A 16,515-nucleotide genomic window follows, 5' to 3' on the forward strand; every position below is an offset into this window, starting at 1 on the left:
GTGAAATGTGGATTTTGGCAGCCTGTGCATTTACCAGAGAGGGAAACTTGCCTTTCATGCACCATTAATAGTCTTCCCTATGTGTTTGGAAAACTAGTGGCTGAGGTCTCCCAGTGGTGCCCTAAAGGGGAGTCCAGGCCAACCACACAATGTTTACCCCACTGGATTTCCCTTGTTGGTTTCTACAAGCTCTCCTGCTCCAGAATAAGAAATTCCCAGGGACTCACTTGGAAGCATGTTGGGAAAAATGACTAAACCATCAGTGTCATGACCCCAATGCCAGGGCATGGAAATCAGATAGCAGAATGTGCACACGGTAAACCTTTCCCACTTTTAAGTGACCACTGGCATGTGACCTTACTTCCCCAGATCTCATGTGGTTGGTTCAGTTTTCAAGGGAGAGAACTGTACTATTGGAAGATCTCGGAGATTTTTTCCAGCTCTGATAACCTGTGTTTCCACAATGTAGGAGTTCATGGGCAGTTCTGCCTGTCACCTCAGAGACCTGTGGTCCTCACATGATGTCCTGGCTTCCAACACCTTCCTCGGAACTTTCCCTACACCTCTCATGCCTGAATGTAGCACCTTGCTCAGACAGGATCCTTAATAAATGTTTGTTTAATGAAAGTCTCCACAACTCTGAGTTATAGAGTGACTTGGCAGTTGAAAGCAAGAGTATCCCAGGACCCATGTCAAAGGGAAAGGAGGAGGGGTATTTACACCAGGGAAGAGAAGGCTCAAGGAAGGCAAGGAAGAAGCAGACCTCTCCTGGGAGGCTTGCGGGGCAGAACCAGCAGAGCTGGGGTGACAGGGAGGAGACACGAGAACTCCCAGGTACGATGCCTGTGGTTCAGTGAGGAGTCAGAGTGTGGGTAAAGAGAGCCAAGAAATAAGGCTGACTAAGGATACATCTGGAAGCCTTGCAGTAACTGGAAGCAAAAAAGGGTTTTTAACAGGGGATTGATGTAATGAAAACTGAGTTGGAAAACAATCTGGCAGCAGTGTGCAGGATGAACTGAAAGGGAAGGTCTGAGAGGAAGAACATCAGAGAGGTTACAATGGGGAATAAAATCTGGACAGAGGTGGAAACAGTACAAACTCAGGCAACAGGTTTGTAGCAAGCATATGCAAAGGCCTGGACACTGTTCTAGGAGCGGGATACGGTTGTGAAGGAGGTAGACCCAGATCCCCAGCCTTGGGGAACTCATCTTCTAGGAGATGAAACAGGAGGAAGGAGATGACTTTTAAGAATTAATGCCTCATTTTATTAGGTAAGGAATTTGAGGAAACATGCACATCCAACTCAGAAGGATAAATATAAATGATTTAATCTATTCTCTTTAACATCCCTTTAGATGAAACAATGAATTGTGTAGGGCTGATCCAATAAAGTCACTCATAGTCAGCTTAAGGCCTGGCACCAGAGCGTGACTAGGCAAAGGCAGCTGCAGAAAGGACTCCCACACCAGTTCCAAGCGTGCAGCTCCTTGAAGTCTGTGGCACTTGATTCAGATAATTAATAATGGCTGCGAATGGGCTGGAGTCTGGATTGGGCCCACGGTGAGGTGTTTTGTTTGGCATCATACCTGAAACTCTGAGAGGAGTCCTGGGCTCTATAACGTCTACCCATCTCCACAGCTGTGTCACCCGTGTAGCCCTTAAAGTCATTAAACCTTGGGAATGCCAAGAGTAGAATGAGGGTCCACCAGGAATCCCCAATTTGGGGGGAGTTTTCCCAACAGGGGCTTTTGAAAACAATTGGGTATTAGAGATTTTGAGGTAAGTTTTGGAAAAAGTCTAGAAGGCAGATATGGATTTGTCTTCAACTGACCACTGAGAATACTCTTTGATCATTAATGGAGCAGAGGGTAGGGTTAAGGTATATTACAAAAATTAAGATATGGGTCTGAAGGTAAAGGAAAATCTTGTGTCAGAGACAAGACATTTTTAGGGAATATCCCTAGAACTTTGTGATGACATATTTTTTTAAAATTTATTTATTTGATTTATATTTGGCTGCGTTTGGGTCTTCGTTGCTCTGCGTGGGCTTTTCTCTAGTTGTAGCGAGTGGGGGCTACTCTTTGTTGCGGTGCGCGGGTTTCTCATTGTGGTGTCTTCTCTTGTTGTGGAGCACAGGCTCTAGGCACACGGGCTTTAGTAGTTGTGGCACACGGGCTTAGTTGCTCCGCGACATATGGGATCTTCCCGGACCAGGGCTCGAACCCGTGTCCCCTGCATTGGCAGGCGGATTCTTAACCACTGCACCACCAGGGAAGCCCTGTGATGACATATTTAGGCTGGGACAGGGGGTGAATATTCCTAGGGGGTAGGAAAGTAAGGGGAAGGGGTAAGTAAAACAACAACAACAACAACAGCAAAACCCCAAAATTTTGAAGTTGAATGACTGGGAAAATGATGTATGAGAAGGTTGGGGTGGGAGGAGGAGGTTAGGAGGAAGTCAATGGTTTTGGTTTTAACCATAAGTGTGGAGTGATGGTGAGGCATCTAAGTGCTGATGTTCACTAGGCACTGGAGGCTTCAGATATGGAGTTAAAGAAAGAGGACTGGGCCAAGAAGGGAACTGGGGGTGGGGCACCCACACAGCAGCAAGAGCTGCAGTCAGGAAAAGAAATGAGTTCTCAAAAGGAGTATGAAGCAGAGGGCTAAGCTCTTAGGCTGGGAAATGCTCAGGGTTCAGGGACTGCAGGGGAGCTAGGAACAGGTACAGAGGAAGAAGAAGGAGCAATGGGAGAAAAGGAAAAGCCTATCACATCAGCCATGGGCAAACCGATACAAGAAGGAGAAACGGCCAAATGGGTCCAAAGCCACAGACTGAGATCAGAAGAACAAAGATGGAGGGGGAAAAGGTATGGATTAAGAGGTGGGAAGGTTGTATGTAACCTCTGAGGGACTGGTATCATGAGTGTAGTTAAAGCAGAAGCCAGAAGTTAAGAGGCAATGGGTATAAAGGAAATGGTAACAGTAGGCATGGGTTATTTATTTGGAAGAAAAAGAAGTTAACCTGCAAAGAGGAGAGGAGGAAGCCAGAGATACATAAGGAAAACGAGGAGAGGCCTGTATCATGGCAGCCAGAAAAGGAACCAGGCATGTAGTGAGGGGAAGCAGAAAGTGGTCTGGGTTAAAAGAATGGGCTTTCAGCTCCCACAGATTGGTGCTCGCCTCCCACTTTACCACTTGCTTTGACATGCTGAGGCTCAGTTTCCTCATCTGTACAATGGAGGTATAATGTATTGAACTCATTCCAGAAGGTCGTTGTGATGATTGAGCCCTAATGCATGTAGAGCACTTGGTGAAAAGTTCCAGGTGAGAGTGAAACTGATGCTACAGGCATCAGGTCTTGGCCACACTCTTCAAGGCACTGTTGACACCACATCCAGGTTGTTTGTTCCCCTTGTAAAACAGCAGTAACGGTTGTCATAATATTTTTTAAAAAAGAAAAAATTAATTTTTGGAGATTCATGCCTTTTGGACATTCTCCAGCTTCTACCTTCCTCTCTGTCTCTATTATTGTAGCAACCCAGCCACGCCTCCTTGTTCATTAGAGATGCTGGCACTTAGCCATGATCAGTCTCTTCTGGTCTCCTGATAGCTCTTGGGCCAACCCTCCCCAGCTTTCTTTGTAAACTCACCTTTTCTTACAAGATTTATCCTCCTCTATTCTGTCATCAAATTTTGGTGTCCCTTAAGACACCCTTCTCAGTCTATACAGTCTCCATAGCTCATATGTCAGCTCAGACACCTCCCCTGAGTTATAGACCATATATCACCACTTGGATGTTCCAACAATTCCTCCAATTCAAAATTTCCAAAATCTAAAAGAATTCTCCACACCTCAAAACTGGTCCAGGCTCAGAGAACGGCACACCACCCCTCTAGGTACACAGTCTGGAAACCTAGGAGACATACTTAACACTTTCCTCTCTCCTTATATCATTAGATTTAAATCATGAGAGTCATGCCAACTTAGTGAACCTGTCTATTTGTCTCTATTTCGACCCCTTAAGACCACGGTACCTCCCTCTCTTACCTGAAAAACTATGGAAGCCTCCAGGCTGCTCTCCTTCACACACTCCAATACCCCTCCCTCCATCGTATTCTTCCCACTGCAGCCAAAGTGATTCAGATTTTTAAAATGCAGATATGACTTTGCTGATCCCTTGCTTAAAGCCCTTCACTGGCTTCTCATTTCTCTTAAGACAAATTCTAACCTTTCTAATGCACCTGCAAAGCTCTGCACAGGTGTCCCCTATCGCCATTGCAAGCCCCAATACCCCCCAAACTGCCCCTGCTCTCTGGGGCCCAGGTCACCAGCTTTCTTCCTGTTCCTTGCTGATCCTTCTTTCTGCTTCGCATCATGCTCACCCTCCCCCTGCTCCCATCCGTCCCAGGCCACCAGTTCCATTCCACAGCCCCTCCCTGGGACAGGACACTCTGCAGCCACAGGCTTCCCTGCCCCCAACTGGATGTTCTCACTCACTTGGGGAACCATTCAGTAAAGATCTGTAACTCCTCCTCCAAGACCCTGTCTGTTAGCCCCTGGGGGCTGATCACATCTGTCTTGTTCCTTGCAAGAGCCCCAGTAGGCAGCCCCCTGTCTGTGGGGACCCAAATCAGAAGGTGTGGCAGGGAGAACCAAGGTGGCTGGGTCACGTTCCTCTGGGAGTGGGGGCAAGAAAGAGAGACGGACCAGGTGTACTGGAGAGAATGAGAAGGAGGGTAGGCTTGGCACTCGGCCCTCAGACCCTGCTGGACAGGTCGCCCCCATGCTGCAAGGTAGGATTTGGTAGGGTCTGGCCAAGCCGGGCAGAGGGTCAGGGCTGTATCAGGGCATCTGGGAGCCCCTTTTGGTACTGCAAGGCCCAGAGTACACCCTGACCCCAAAGCACTGGGATACCCGGGTTCTGCTGTGCCCCCAGCGGACTTTGCCCTGGCTCAGACTGGGGACTCTGGCCTGGCATTTCCTTACCCTGAGGTTGTGGGGCATTAAGGTGTCAGGATATCTGTGGTCCATGTAGCATGGGAGCACAGGCCTGGTTCATCAGGAGGCGTGGGATGCCCCAGTGAATGAGACCACTTTGCAAACAAATGCCTGGAAAGCCAGGTATTTGAGATGGCTTTTGAAGGCCTGTGGCACTTTAGGGCCACATGTGTGTATATGTTTGTTTGGGGGTGAGGCGAGGGTATTCCTGGCACAGGGGACATATAAGTAACCTCTCTGAAGTTCTAGGACCTTCCTCCATTCCTGTACCACACCTCAAAGGCCTATGTTCAACCTGTCTGTGTGGCCCATTGGAATGTTCTACTGGACAGGAAAACCAATGTGCAAGGAGGAGAGAATCTTTAAGGATCTTTCCAGCTGTGCATTCAGAGATCTGAAAAGCTAACTCCTTTAAAGGGAGTCATTCTGAATAGCCTGGAAATGAACATAAATGACTGAAAGGTCCCTGAATGTTGAGACCAAATGAATCCCATAACAGGCACCAAATGGCATGATTCAGAGCATGGGCTCTGGAGACAGACTCCGTGGATTCCAATCCCATCTCCACGACAAACAAACTGGGTGCCCAAGGGCAAAATTCGTACCCACACTCCAGTTTCCTCATTTGTAAAATGGGTACCATCATACTTAGCTCACAGGGTTGTTGTGAGGATGAATGACTTAATATTTGTAAAGTGCTGGGAACAATGTCTGACACACAACAAATGCTATGTAAGCATTAAAAAAAAATTCTCATTCTTTTGGGTCTTTAAATAGTGCTCTTTTAGGCATCTTTATGACATACTTTTGAGGAAGATGAGGAACCAGGCTTCCTTGCCCCATCAAACTTTTAGAAATACAGGCAGTGCTAACTTTGCACAGTAGTGCAGGACAGTAAAAATGACCATGCAAACTGAAACTATGCAAGGTAATCTTAAAAATCAAGAAAAAAAAATACAACTGTACTGTGAGCTTTAAAAATTTTGTTGAAACATGAAAAACTCCCTTAGTATAGGTTTTAAGTGTATATGGAAGTGAAAAAAATAGTAAAACCAATATTTTAATACACTGTAATTTAAAACATTAGAAACATTGCAATTCTTAGTGTTTTGTTTTTTTTTTCTTTGTAAAAAAAAACTCAACAAGAGTATTTGAACAGTTCTTGCTACCTTCTTTTTGTAGAACTTAGAACACTGAGGGAACATCTTTTCTATGCCTTGGTGAACTGTCATACTCCTTTATAAAGTTGCATCAGCTTCCAACATTTTATACTTTGTGCTTTCAACATTGTAACATCTCTCTGAGAGTTTGTTAAACATGAAGTTTTTGCCCGCATCACTTCCTCTAGGACATCTTCCTCCTTTTTGTCACAACCACTTTCTTCACTTACGCTTTTAACACTGGTTTCAGGTTTCATCAATATAAACAGAAACAGTGAGGGTCCTGACTGGCAGAAAGTCACAAGGAGCTTACTCAGAATGATGTAAAATTCCACTCTGGAAATTAAAAACCTAAAAACTCAACCTGTTCAAAGAAGCTGTTCATTAACAAAGGAACCAGATGATAGCAGACACATTGCTGACGTTTCAGTCTCAACTTATATATATTTAAAAAAAGAAAAAAACTGCCCAACATATGTGTAGGCAGTTTTAGTGCCTTGCACTTAACTGTTAATGATTATTTAAATGGTAGAATAATAGGATGAATCAATAGAATGAATCAAGCAACTGAATGAATTCAACTATGTCATGAAATTTCTGTGCTTGCCGGAAATGGATCTTTGATTGTGTATCTAAGATCTCATATAAATCAGGAGAGAAAGGTAATTATATATTCTTCAGGAACCTGATGAAAGTTATGGCTTCTTTGCCCCATAAAAGTGCAGCTGAGCAGATACAACATTTTATGCAGCATTTCAGGGAGTTCACAGAGCCCCTGAAATCCACTTAGAAGTCCTGGTTAAGAATCTAGAACTCTATTACTAGGTAAAACCCAGCCAAAGTCTGTTTCAGAGACATTGCAAGTCTTGGGAACTTAGAGCACCTTCCAAGAGAAGGTAATCCTTGGAGTGGTCACCTGGCACCAGGAACTGAATGGAATGGTTGCTCTTTCCTTGTTACACAAGGCTATTCAATCTAAGTCTCTTCAACAAACCACCATCCCTGAAACTCTCTTCTAAGAGGATAGGTATTGGAAAACCTTACTGAAAATAAAGACTCAACATTCCGTTGTGGAAAAACACAGCAGAGGGGAGTGGCCAAGATGACGGAGTAGGAAGACCCTGAGCTCACCTCCTTCCATGGGCACTCCAAAATTGCAATTATTTACAGAGCAACTATCCATGAAAGTGATCTGAAGGCTAGTAGAAAAGATCTCTACAGCTAAAGATATAAAGAAGGAACTATAATAGGACAGGTAAGAGGGGCATATATGGAGTATAGTCAAGACCCATACCACCAGGTAGGTGACCCACCACCAGGAGGATAATTACAATTGCAGAGGTGCCCCCCAATAAACCAGTGGTCTGGGGCTCACAATGGACTCCCCAGCCTGGGGTGGGGGTGGGGGTCCTACGGTGGGAAGACAAGCCTCCAGAACATTTGGCTTTGAAGGCAAGTAGGGCTTGCTTTCAGGAGACCCAGAGGGCTGTGGGAAATAGAGACTCCACTCTTAAAGAGTGCACACAAAGCCTCACATGTTCTAGGACCAAGGGCAGAAGCAGTAATTTGAAAGGAGCTTGGGTCAGACCCACTGGCTGATCTTGGAGAGCCTCCTAGAAAGGCAGGAGGCAACTGAACCTCAACCTGGGGATGAAGACACCAGCAGCAGCCATTTTGGGGAGCGCATCCCACCACAAGGACGCTGGTGCTGGTAAGCACCATTTTGGAATCCTCCATTTAGCTTATTAGCACCAGGACCTGGCCCATCCCCACTAGCGCACTGGCACTAGTCCTGGAACCTCCCAGGCCAGGAAGCTAGCTGGGTGGGGACACAGCCCCACCTACCAGCAGGCTGGCAGCCCTAGGAACCCCTGAGCCTCTAGCCACACTGGGATCTGGCCCTACCCACAAATGGGCTGGCACTAGCCCTGGACCCAGCTTTACTCATCAGGGAGGCATGAGCCCTGGGATCCCTTGGGCCCCAGCCCTGCCCATCTACAGGCCAACATCAACTCTGGGACCCCTGGGGTCCTGCAGCTAGAGACCCCAGAACCCATCTCTGCCCACCAGTGAGCTGGCAGCAACTCAGGACCTGGCTTCACCCACCAGTGGGTGGACACCAGCCTTAGGACCCCCTGGGCCACAGCCCTGGGACCACCAAGGCCTTGAAGCCAGCTGTGTCAGGATCCAGTGTACTCACCAAGGGGCCAACACCAGCTACGGGACCCCTGAGCCTATAGCCAGAGAACCCAGGACCTGGCTCTGCCCATCACTGGGATGGCAGTAGCTCCAGGACCTGGCCTCACTAGTGGGTGGGCACCAGCCCTGGGAAACCTTGTGCCTGAGCCCTACCCACCAGCTGGCAAGACAACAACTCCAGGATCACAGCAGACCCACAGCCAGCCAGGTCAAGACCCAGCCTACCCACCAGCAGGCAGGCACCACCTCGGGATGCCCCGGGCCCTGGCCCTGGCCAACAGCAGACCTACAGCAGCTCCAGGTCACCCTGAGCCCCTCAGCCAGCCATGTCAGGATTTGGCTATAAAATATGATGTCAAAAACAATAAATGTTGAGCGGAGGGAGAAAACGCAGAGTTGTTAAAAGGCATTCAAACCTTAAAAAAATCAGCAACTTAAAATGACTATGTGTATATATATATATTAGTATATACAAACCTTTTCTTAACCACAAACTAAAAATCTGTAACAGATACACACAGAAAAAAGAGGAAGGAATCCACACATAACACTAAAAATAGCCATTAAATCACAAGGGAATAGAGCAAAAGAAGAAAGGAACCAAAAAAAAAAAAACCAAAAAAACAAAAAAACCTCACAAAACAAGCCAAAGAGAATTAACAAAATAGCAATAAGTACATACCAATGAACAATTATTTTTTTATCTTTTTTTTGGCTACGCCACGCGGTATGTGGGATCTTAGTTCTCCGACCAGGGATCGAACCCTTGCCCCCAGCAGTGGAAGCATGGAGTCTTAACCACTGGACTGCCAGGGAAGTCCCCCCTTTTTTTAAAAAAAAAATAATTACTTTAAATGTAAGTGGACTAACTGCTCCAATCAAAAGACATAGAATGGCTGAGTGGATATGAAAACAAGACCCATATATATGCTGCCTACAAGAAACTCATTTCAGATCTAAAGAAACACACAGACTGAAAGTGAGGGGATGGAAAAAGATATTTCATGCAAATGGGAAAGAAAAAGAAAGCCAGTGCTTATATCAGACAAAACAGACTTTAAAATAAAGATTGTTACAAGAGACAAAGAAGGACATTACATAATGATCAAGGAATCAATCCAACAATAAGTCATAACAATTATAGATGTATATGTACCCAACATGGGAGCACCTAAATACATAAAGTGAAATATTAACAGACATAAAGGGAGCAATTGACAGCAATACAATAATAGCAGTGGACTTTAACACCCCACTTACATCAATGGACAGATCATCTAGACAGAAAATCAATAAGGAAACACTGGCCTTAAATGACACATTACACCAGAATAACTTAACAGATATACAGAACAGTCCATCAAAAAGCAGCAGAATACACATTCTTTTCTAGTTCATGTGAATCATTCTCCAGGATAGATCACATCCTAGGCTACAAAACAAAGTCTCAGTAAATTTAAGAAGATTGAAATCAAATCATGTATCTTTTTCCACCACAAAGCTATGAGAATAGAAATCAACTACAAAGAAAAAACTATAAAAAACACAAACAATATAGAGGCTAAACAATATGCTACTAAACAACCAATGGGTCACTGAAGAAATCAAAGAGGAAATTTAAAAAATACCTGGAAACAAAGGAAAATGAAAACAGAAAGAAATCATAAAAACAGAGCAGAAATGAAAGAAATAGAGACTAAAAAAAAAAAAGAAAATATCAATAAAACTAAGAGCTGGTTCTTTCAAAAGATAAACAAAATTGGAAAACCCTCAGCCAGACTCATCATGAAAAAAGAGGGCCCAAATCAATAAAATCATAAAAAGAAGTTACATCCGACACCACAGAAATACATAGGAACATAAGAGATTACTACCAACAATTATATGTCAGTAAGATACACAATCTAGAAGAAATTAACAAATTCCTAGAAATGTACAATCTCCCAAGAGTGAATCAGGAAGAAGTAGAAAATATGAGCAGACCAATTACCATTAATGAAATTGAATCAGAAAAAAAATCTCCCAACAAACAAAAGTCCAGGAGCAGATGGCTTCATAGGTGAATTCTACCAAAGAGTTAGAAGATAGTTAACACTCATTCTTCTCAAATTATTCCAAAACTTTTCAGAGGAAGAAACACTTCCAAACTCATTCTACAAGGCCAGCATCACCCTGATATCAAAACCAGATAAAGATAACACACAAAAAGAATATTACAGGCCAATATCACTGATGAACATAGATGTAAAAATCATCAACAAAATAGTGGCAAACCAAATTCAACAATACATTAAAAGGATCGTACATCATGATCAAGTGGGATTTATCCCAGGGATGTAAAGATGGTTCCACATCTGCAGATCAATCCATTTGATTCACCACCTTACCAAACTGAAGAATAAAAAATCATAAGAGGGCTTCCCTGGTGGCGCAGTGGTTGAGAATCTGCCTGCCAATGCAGGGGACACAGGTTCGAGCCCTGGTCTGGGAAGATCCCACATGCCACAGAGCAGCTGGGCCCGTGAGCCACAATTACTGAGCCTGTGCGTCTGGAGCCTGTGCTCCGCAACAAGAGAGGCTGCGATAGTGAGAGGCCCGCGCACTGCAATGAAGAGTGGCCCCCACTTGCCACAACTAGAGAAAGACCTTGCACAGAAACAAAGACCCAACACAGCCATAAATAATAAATAAAAATTAAAAAAAAAAACAAAAAAAAACAAAAAACAAAAAAAAAAATCTCTTCCAACACTGGAAGTTTCTAAAAAAAAAATCATAAGATCATCTCCATACAAGCAGAAAATCTTCTGACAAAATTTGACATCCATTTATAATAAAAACTCTCAACAAAGTGAGAATAGAGGAACCATCACTCAACATAATAGGCCATATATGACAAGCCCACAGCTAACAACATACTCAATGTTGAAAAGCTGAAATATTCTTCTCTAAGATCAGGAACAAGACAAGGATGCCCACTCTTACCACTTTTATTCAATATAGTTTTGGAAGTCCTAGCCACAGCAATCAGAGAAGAAAAAGATATAAAAGGAATCCACATTAGAATGGGAGAAGTAAGACTGTCACCGTTTGCTGATGACTTGACACTACACACAGAAAATCCTAAAGACACCACCAAAAAACCCAAAAAAAAAAACCAGAAAAAAAACCCAAACTAGGGCTCATCAATGAATTCAGTGAAGTTGCAGAAGACTTCTGCAAGAAATCTGCAGAAATCTGTTGCACATCTATACACTAAAAAGAAACTAACAGAAAGAAAAAATTTAAAAGGCAATCCCATTCACAATCACATCAAAAAGAATAAAATACCTGGGAATAAATCTAACTAAGGAGGTAAAAGACCTATACTTGGAAAAGTATAAGACACCGATGAAAGGAATTGAAGATGACACAAACAGATGGAAAGTTATATTGTGCTCATGGACTGGAAGAACTAATAATGTTAAAATGATCATACTACCCAAGGCAATCTACAGATTCAATACCAGCTAGAAGGGTGGGATAGGGAGGGTGGGAGGGAGGGAGACGCAAGAGGGAAGAGATATGGGGATATATGTATATGTATAACTGATTCACTTTGTTATAAAGCAGAAACTAACACACCATTGTAAAGCAATTATACTCCAATAAATTGTTAAAAATAAAATAATAAAAAATAAATTAAAAAACAAAAAAAACCACCCATAACATTCTTCAAAGAACAAGAACAAGTAATTCTAAAATTTGTATGGAAACAAAAAAGACCCAGAATAGCCAAGACTATCTTAAGAAAGAAGAACAAAACAGGAGGTATCCCACTCCCTGATTTGAAACTATACTACAAAGCTATAGTCATCAAACTCATATGGTACTGGCACAAAAAACAGACACATAGATCAATGGAACAGAATGGAGAGTGCAGAAATGACTCACACTCATATGGGCAATTAAGCTATAACAAAGAGCAAAGAATATACAATGGGGAAAAAGACAGCCCCTTCAATAAATTGTATTGAGAAAACCAGACAGCTACATGCAAAAGAATCAAACTGGACTACTTTCTCACACCATATACAAAAATAAATTAAAATGGATTAAAGACTTCAAAGTAAGACCTGAAACCACAAAACTTTTAGAAGAAAACACAGACAATAAACTCTTTGACATCAGTTTTAGCAGTATGTTGGGGGATATGTCTCCTCAGGCAAGGAAAACAAGAGCAAACATAAAAATGGGACTATGGCAAAAACTCTTTAGTACAGCTAAGGAAACTATCAGCAAAATGACCACCTACTGAATGGGAGAAGATATTTTCAAATGACATATCCAACAAAGGTTAATCTTCAAAATATACAAAGAACACATAAAATTCAACATCAAAAACACAAACAACCCAATTTAAAAATGGACAGAGGACCTGAATAGACATTTTTCCAAAGAAAACATACAGATGGCCAACAGGCACATGAAAAGATGCTCAACATCTCTAATCATCCAGGAAATGCAAATCAAAATCACAATGAGATATCACCTCACACCAGTCAGAATGGCTATCATCAAAAAGAGAACAAATAAGTATTGGTGGGGATGTGGAGAAAAAGGAACCCTTGTGCACTGTTGGTGGGAATGTAAATTGTTGCAGCCACTATGGACAAAAGTATGAGGGTTCCTCAAAAAATTAAAAATAGAAATACCTGTGACCCAGCAATTCCACTTCTTTATTTATGGAAGAAAATGAAAACACTAATTCAAAAAGATATATGCACCCGTATGTTTATTGCTGAATTACTTACAATAGCCAAGATATGGAAGCAACCTAAGGGCTCATCAACAGATGAATGGATAAAGAAGATGTGGGGTGTGTGTGTGTGTGTGTGTGTGTGTGTGTGTGTGTGTGTGTGTGTCTGTGTGTGTATAAAATGGAATATTACTCAGCCATAAAGAAGAATGAACTATTACCATTGGTGACAACATAGACGGACCTAGAGGGTATTATGCTAAGTGAAATAAGTTTGACAGAGAAACACAAATACTATATGATTTCACTTATATGCGGAATTTAAAAACCAAAACAAATATAACTAAACGGAAAGAAAGTCATAGGTACAGAGAAAAAACAGGTGATTGACAGAGGGGAGGGGTCTGGGGGAGGAAAAAAATAGGTGAAGGAGATTAAGAGGTACAAACTTTTAGTCACAAAGTAAGTGAATTATGGGTATGAAATGTACAGTGTGGGAATATAGTCAATAATTATGTAACATCTTTCTATGGTGACAAATAACAACTAGATTTACCATGGTGATTATTTTGAAATGTATAAAAATATCAAATCACTATGTTGTGTACCAGGAACCAACATAGTGTTGTAGGTCAATTATACCTCAAAAACAAACTCATAGAAAAGGAAATCAAACTTGTGGCTACCAGAGGCAGGGGGTGGAGGGATGGGGAATTAAATGAAGGTGGTGAAAAGGTACAAACTTCCAGTTATAAGATAAATAAGTACTAGGGATGATAAAGTACAATATGATAAAGATAACTGGGAGGGAGACGCAACAGGGAGGAGATATGGGGATATATGTATATGTATAGCTGATTCACTTTGTTATAAAGCAGAAATTAACACACCATTGTAAAGCAATTATACGCCAATAAAGATGTTTAAAAAAAAGATAATTAACACTGCTGCATCTTATATATGATAATTGTTGAGAGTAAATCCTAAGTGTTCTCATCACAAGAAAAAAATATTTTTTTTCTATTTCTTTAATGTTATATCTATATGAGATTATGGATGCTCACTAAATCTATTTTGATAATCATTTCAGGATGTATGTAAGTCAAATCATTATGGTGTATACCTTAAACTTATGTACTGTTGTATGTCAATTACATCTAAATAAAGCAGAAAAAAATATGCTTTCCAAGAGGAAAAAAAAAAAAAAAGAAGAGAAAACCACATCAGAATCAGCAAATCAAACTGAAAATTGTCCTGCGCAGGAGACCAGCTGCTGTGGGGAGCTCGGTTGCTGAGGGGCACCTGAGCCTACTGCTGGTGGCATCAACTATGTCCTCTCTTTTCTTCCTGCTTCCCCACTTCTTTTTTCCTCCTCTCCTTTTATTCTTCCTCTTCTATTCTTCTTTCCTACTACCTCTATCATAGGCCCATGTGTACTGCTTCATCAAGTCCATGGTGCAAGAGATTTTAAGCTTTGTCAAAGCCAATAGGAAAAGATAGTCCTGAGTGAATCATGTTGAATTCAATAGATAACGTGAGAATGCCTCAGTGATGCCCATGAAACACCTTCTTACTGAAGAAGCTTACCCTTTGGGGAAGTAATTTTGAGCAAGGAAGAATATTGGGGAATGCTTTTTTAAAAAATTTATTTGGCTTGAAGGGAAAAAGATTGCCTAAACAAAATCTGCTGATGAAGTCATGGAATGACTCCATCTCTGGAATGAGCTTCATTTTCATGTGTTTTGGTAAGAAATCTGGCTCTCAATTGGGAATTCAGTCACTCTACCCACTCAAGGGCAAGATGATAAGGTTCTATCAGACCAAGCGTCTAAACGAACCTGAGACTCTACCAAGGTCAGAAATGCTGCACTTCAAGCCAAAAGATCTCGCTTGGGCTTGCTTGTTTTGACTTGTAACTACAAATTTGTCTTGTCTAAGTGTCCAATCACGTTATAAAACAGAACACCCATCTCTACAGTACAGCATCCTCTGAAGCAAGAGGAGTCGTAAATGTACATTTTGGGGGATTCTCTAATTTTTCTGACCCTCTGATTTCCACAGGACTTTAAGTTGCTTCCCCTGAGTTCAAGCAACGCAAGATGGTTTTGGAAGTGCTGAACCCAAGGCATTATAACATCACCAGCATGGTGTCTGAAGTTATGCCTATTGCCAGCATTGCAATCCTGCTGCTCACTGGCTTTTTTCTCTTGGTTTGGAATTATGAGGACACATCCTCAATACCAGGTAAGTCAGTCATTTATTTCTATACCTAAGAAGATTGTTTTCTTGGGCTTCTGATCTATGAGGGTAAAGGAAATTTTGCAAAACGACGAAGAGTAAACCTGGGAAGATGGCTGAAGGCCACGGCACATAAGCAAATGAGGACTCAGGTGAAAAAATTTTAGCCAATTATCTGCACATGTTTAATGAAAACATTAAAACAATATCTTACATAATCCTTTCCACTATCCACTTTGCTTTGGTAGAATAGACTTGGCACTTGTATGCTTTAAAGTAAGTTTAAGATGGAGTGGAGCAAGGTAAAATTCCAGGATTGTTTTTGTTTTCTTTTGATTCAAATTCATTCCAGTTTTGCTCTAAAGGTGAAAATGTCTCTGGAATGCCTTCTGTACTCCTTTCTGTCTCCCTCCCACTTTGCCTCATCCATGTCCTCTGCCCTCTCCCTTTCTTGAACCTATTCCTTCTCTTTATCCCATTCTTTATTTTCTTTTATTTTGGGGCATGGTGGTGATGTTGGTGCCACCACAAGGGCTGGATGGGACCTGGACAGCGGAAGAAAAATGGGGATCACTCTAGTTCCCTTCAAAACCTAAAAAAAACTTCCACAAGCTCTGTGGATCAATCAAAAGTAGAGTATAATATAATTATCCAGATAATTCCAGTAGAAACCTCATCACTCCACACTACCAGATTAACTCAGAAATATCAGATGGTTTTTTAGTTTTCAGGGAAAACTCCTCATAGCAGGCATCTGTCCCCAGTTCCATAAGATATCCGATAAGGCTTTATTTCAAGAGCAGAGTCCTTACACACTTTCAAGCGTCGTGGGCCTCTTCACAGAGTGATGTCGAGTGGGAGTGTGGCGCTGCTGCAAAGTGCCCTGGGTCTGGATTCTCCATCGTTTTCCAGAGAACTGACTGTCTCTCTGCCCAATTCAGCCTGGTATTTTAGTTTACTTTAAGGCCCAATGGAATGGAATGTTTAGTTTGTTTTGTTCTCTACTCCTGATGGGGGTCTGAAGGAAGACTGTTCCACAGTCTTTTAACTTGAACCCCTTCCCCACCACTGCTCCTTCCTCACTGGATTTCTCCTCCCCCAGTGGGCACCCAAGTCAGGGTCCGTGAATGGTGGAGGTGAGGGAGGAGGTATTTTTTAACAAGTCCCCCCAGATGTTTATGTTG

The 16,515-nt window shown here is 42.2% G+C and overlaps 1 protein-coding gene across 1 annotated transcript in view; it reads left to right on the forward strand.

The window, feature by feature from the left end:
- Positions 1 to 4,856: 4,856 nt before the first annotated feature.
- LOC309655172 (aromatase) overlaps positions 4,857 to 16,515 on the forward strand; it is a gene marked incomplete at its 3' end in the record, with an annotated part of 202,801 nt that continues 191,142 nt past the window's right edge. Inside the window, exon 1 of the mRNA XM_082450138.1 lies at positions 4,857 to 15,337. Within this exon, the coding sequence (XP_082306264.1) occupies positions 15,193 to 15,337 (145 nt within the window). The 5' untranslated portion in view covers positions 4,857 to 15,192. The remainder of the gene's footprint in view (positions 15,338 to 16,515) is intronic.

Source organism: Balaenoptera physalus (assembly GCF_965194825.1).
Source record: "Balaenoptera physalus genome assembly, chromosome: 2".
NCBI lineage: Eukaryota > Metazoa > Chordata > Mammalia > Artiodactyla > Balaenopteridae > Balaenoptera > Balaenoptera physalus.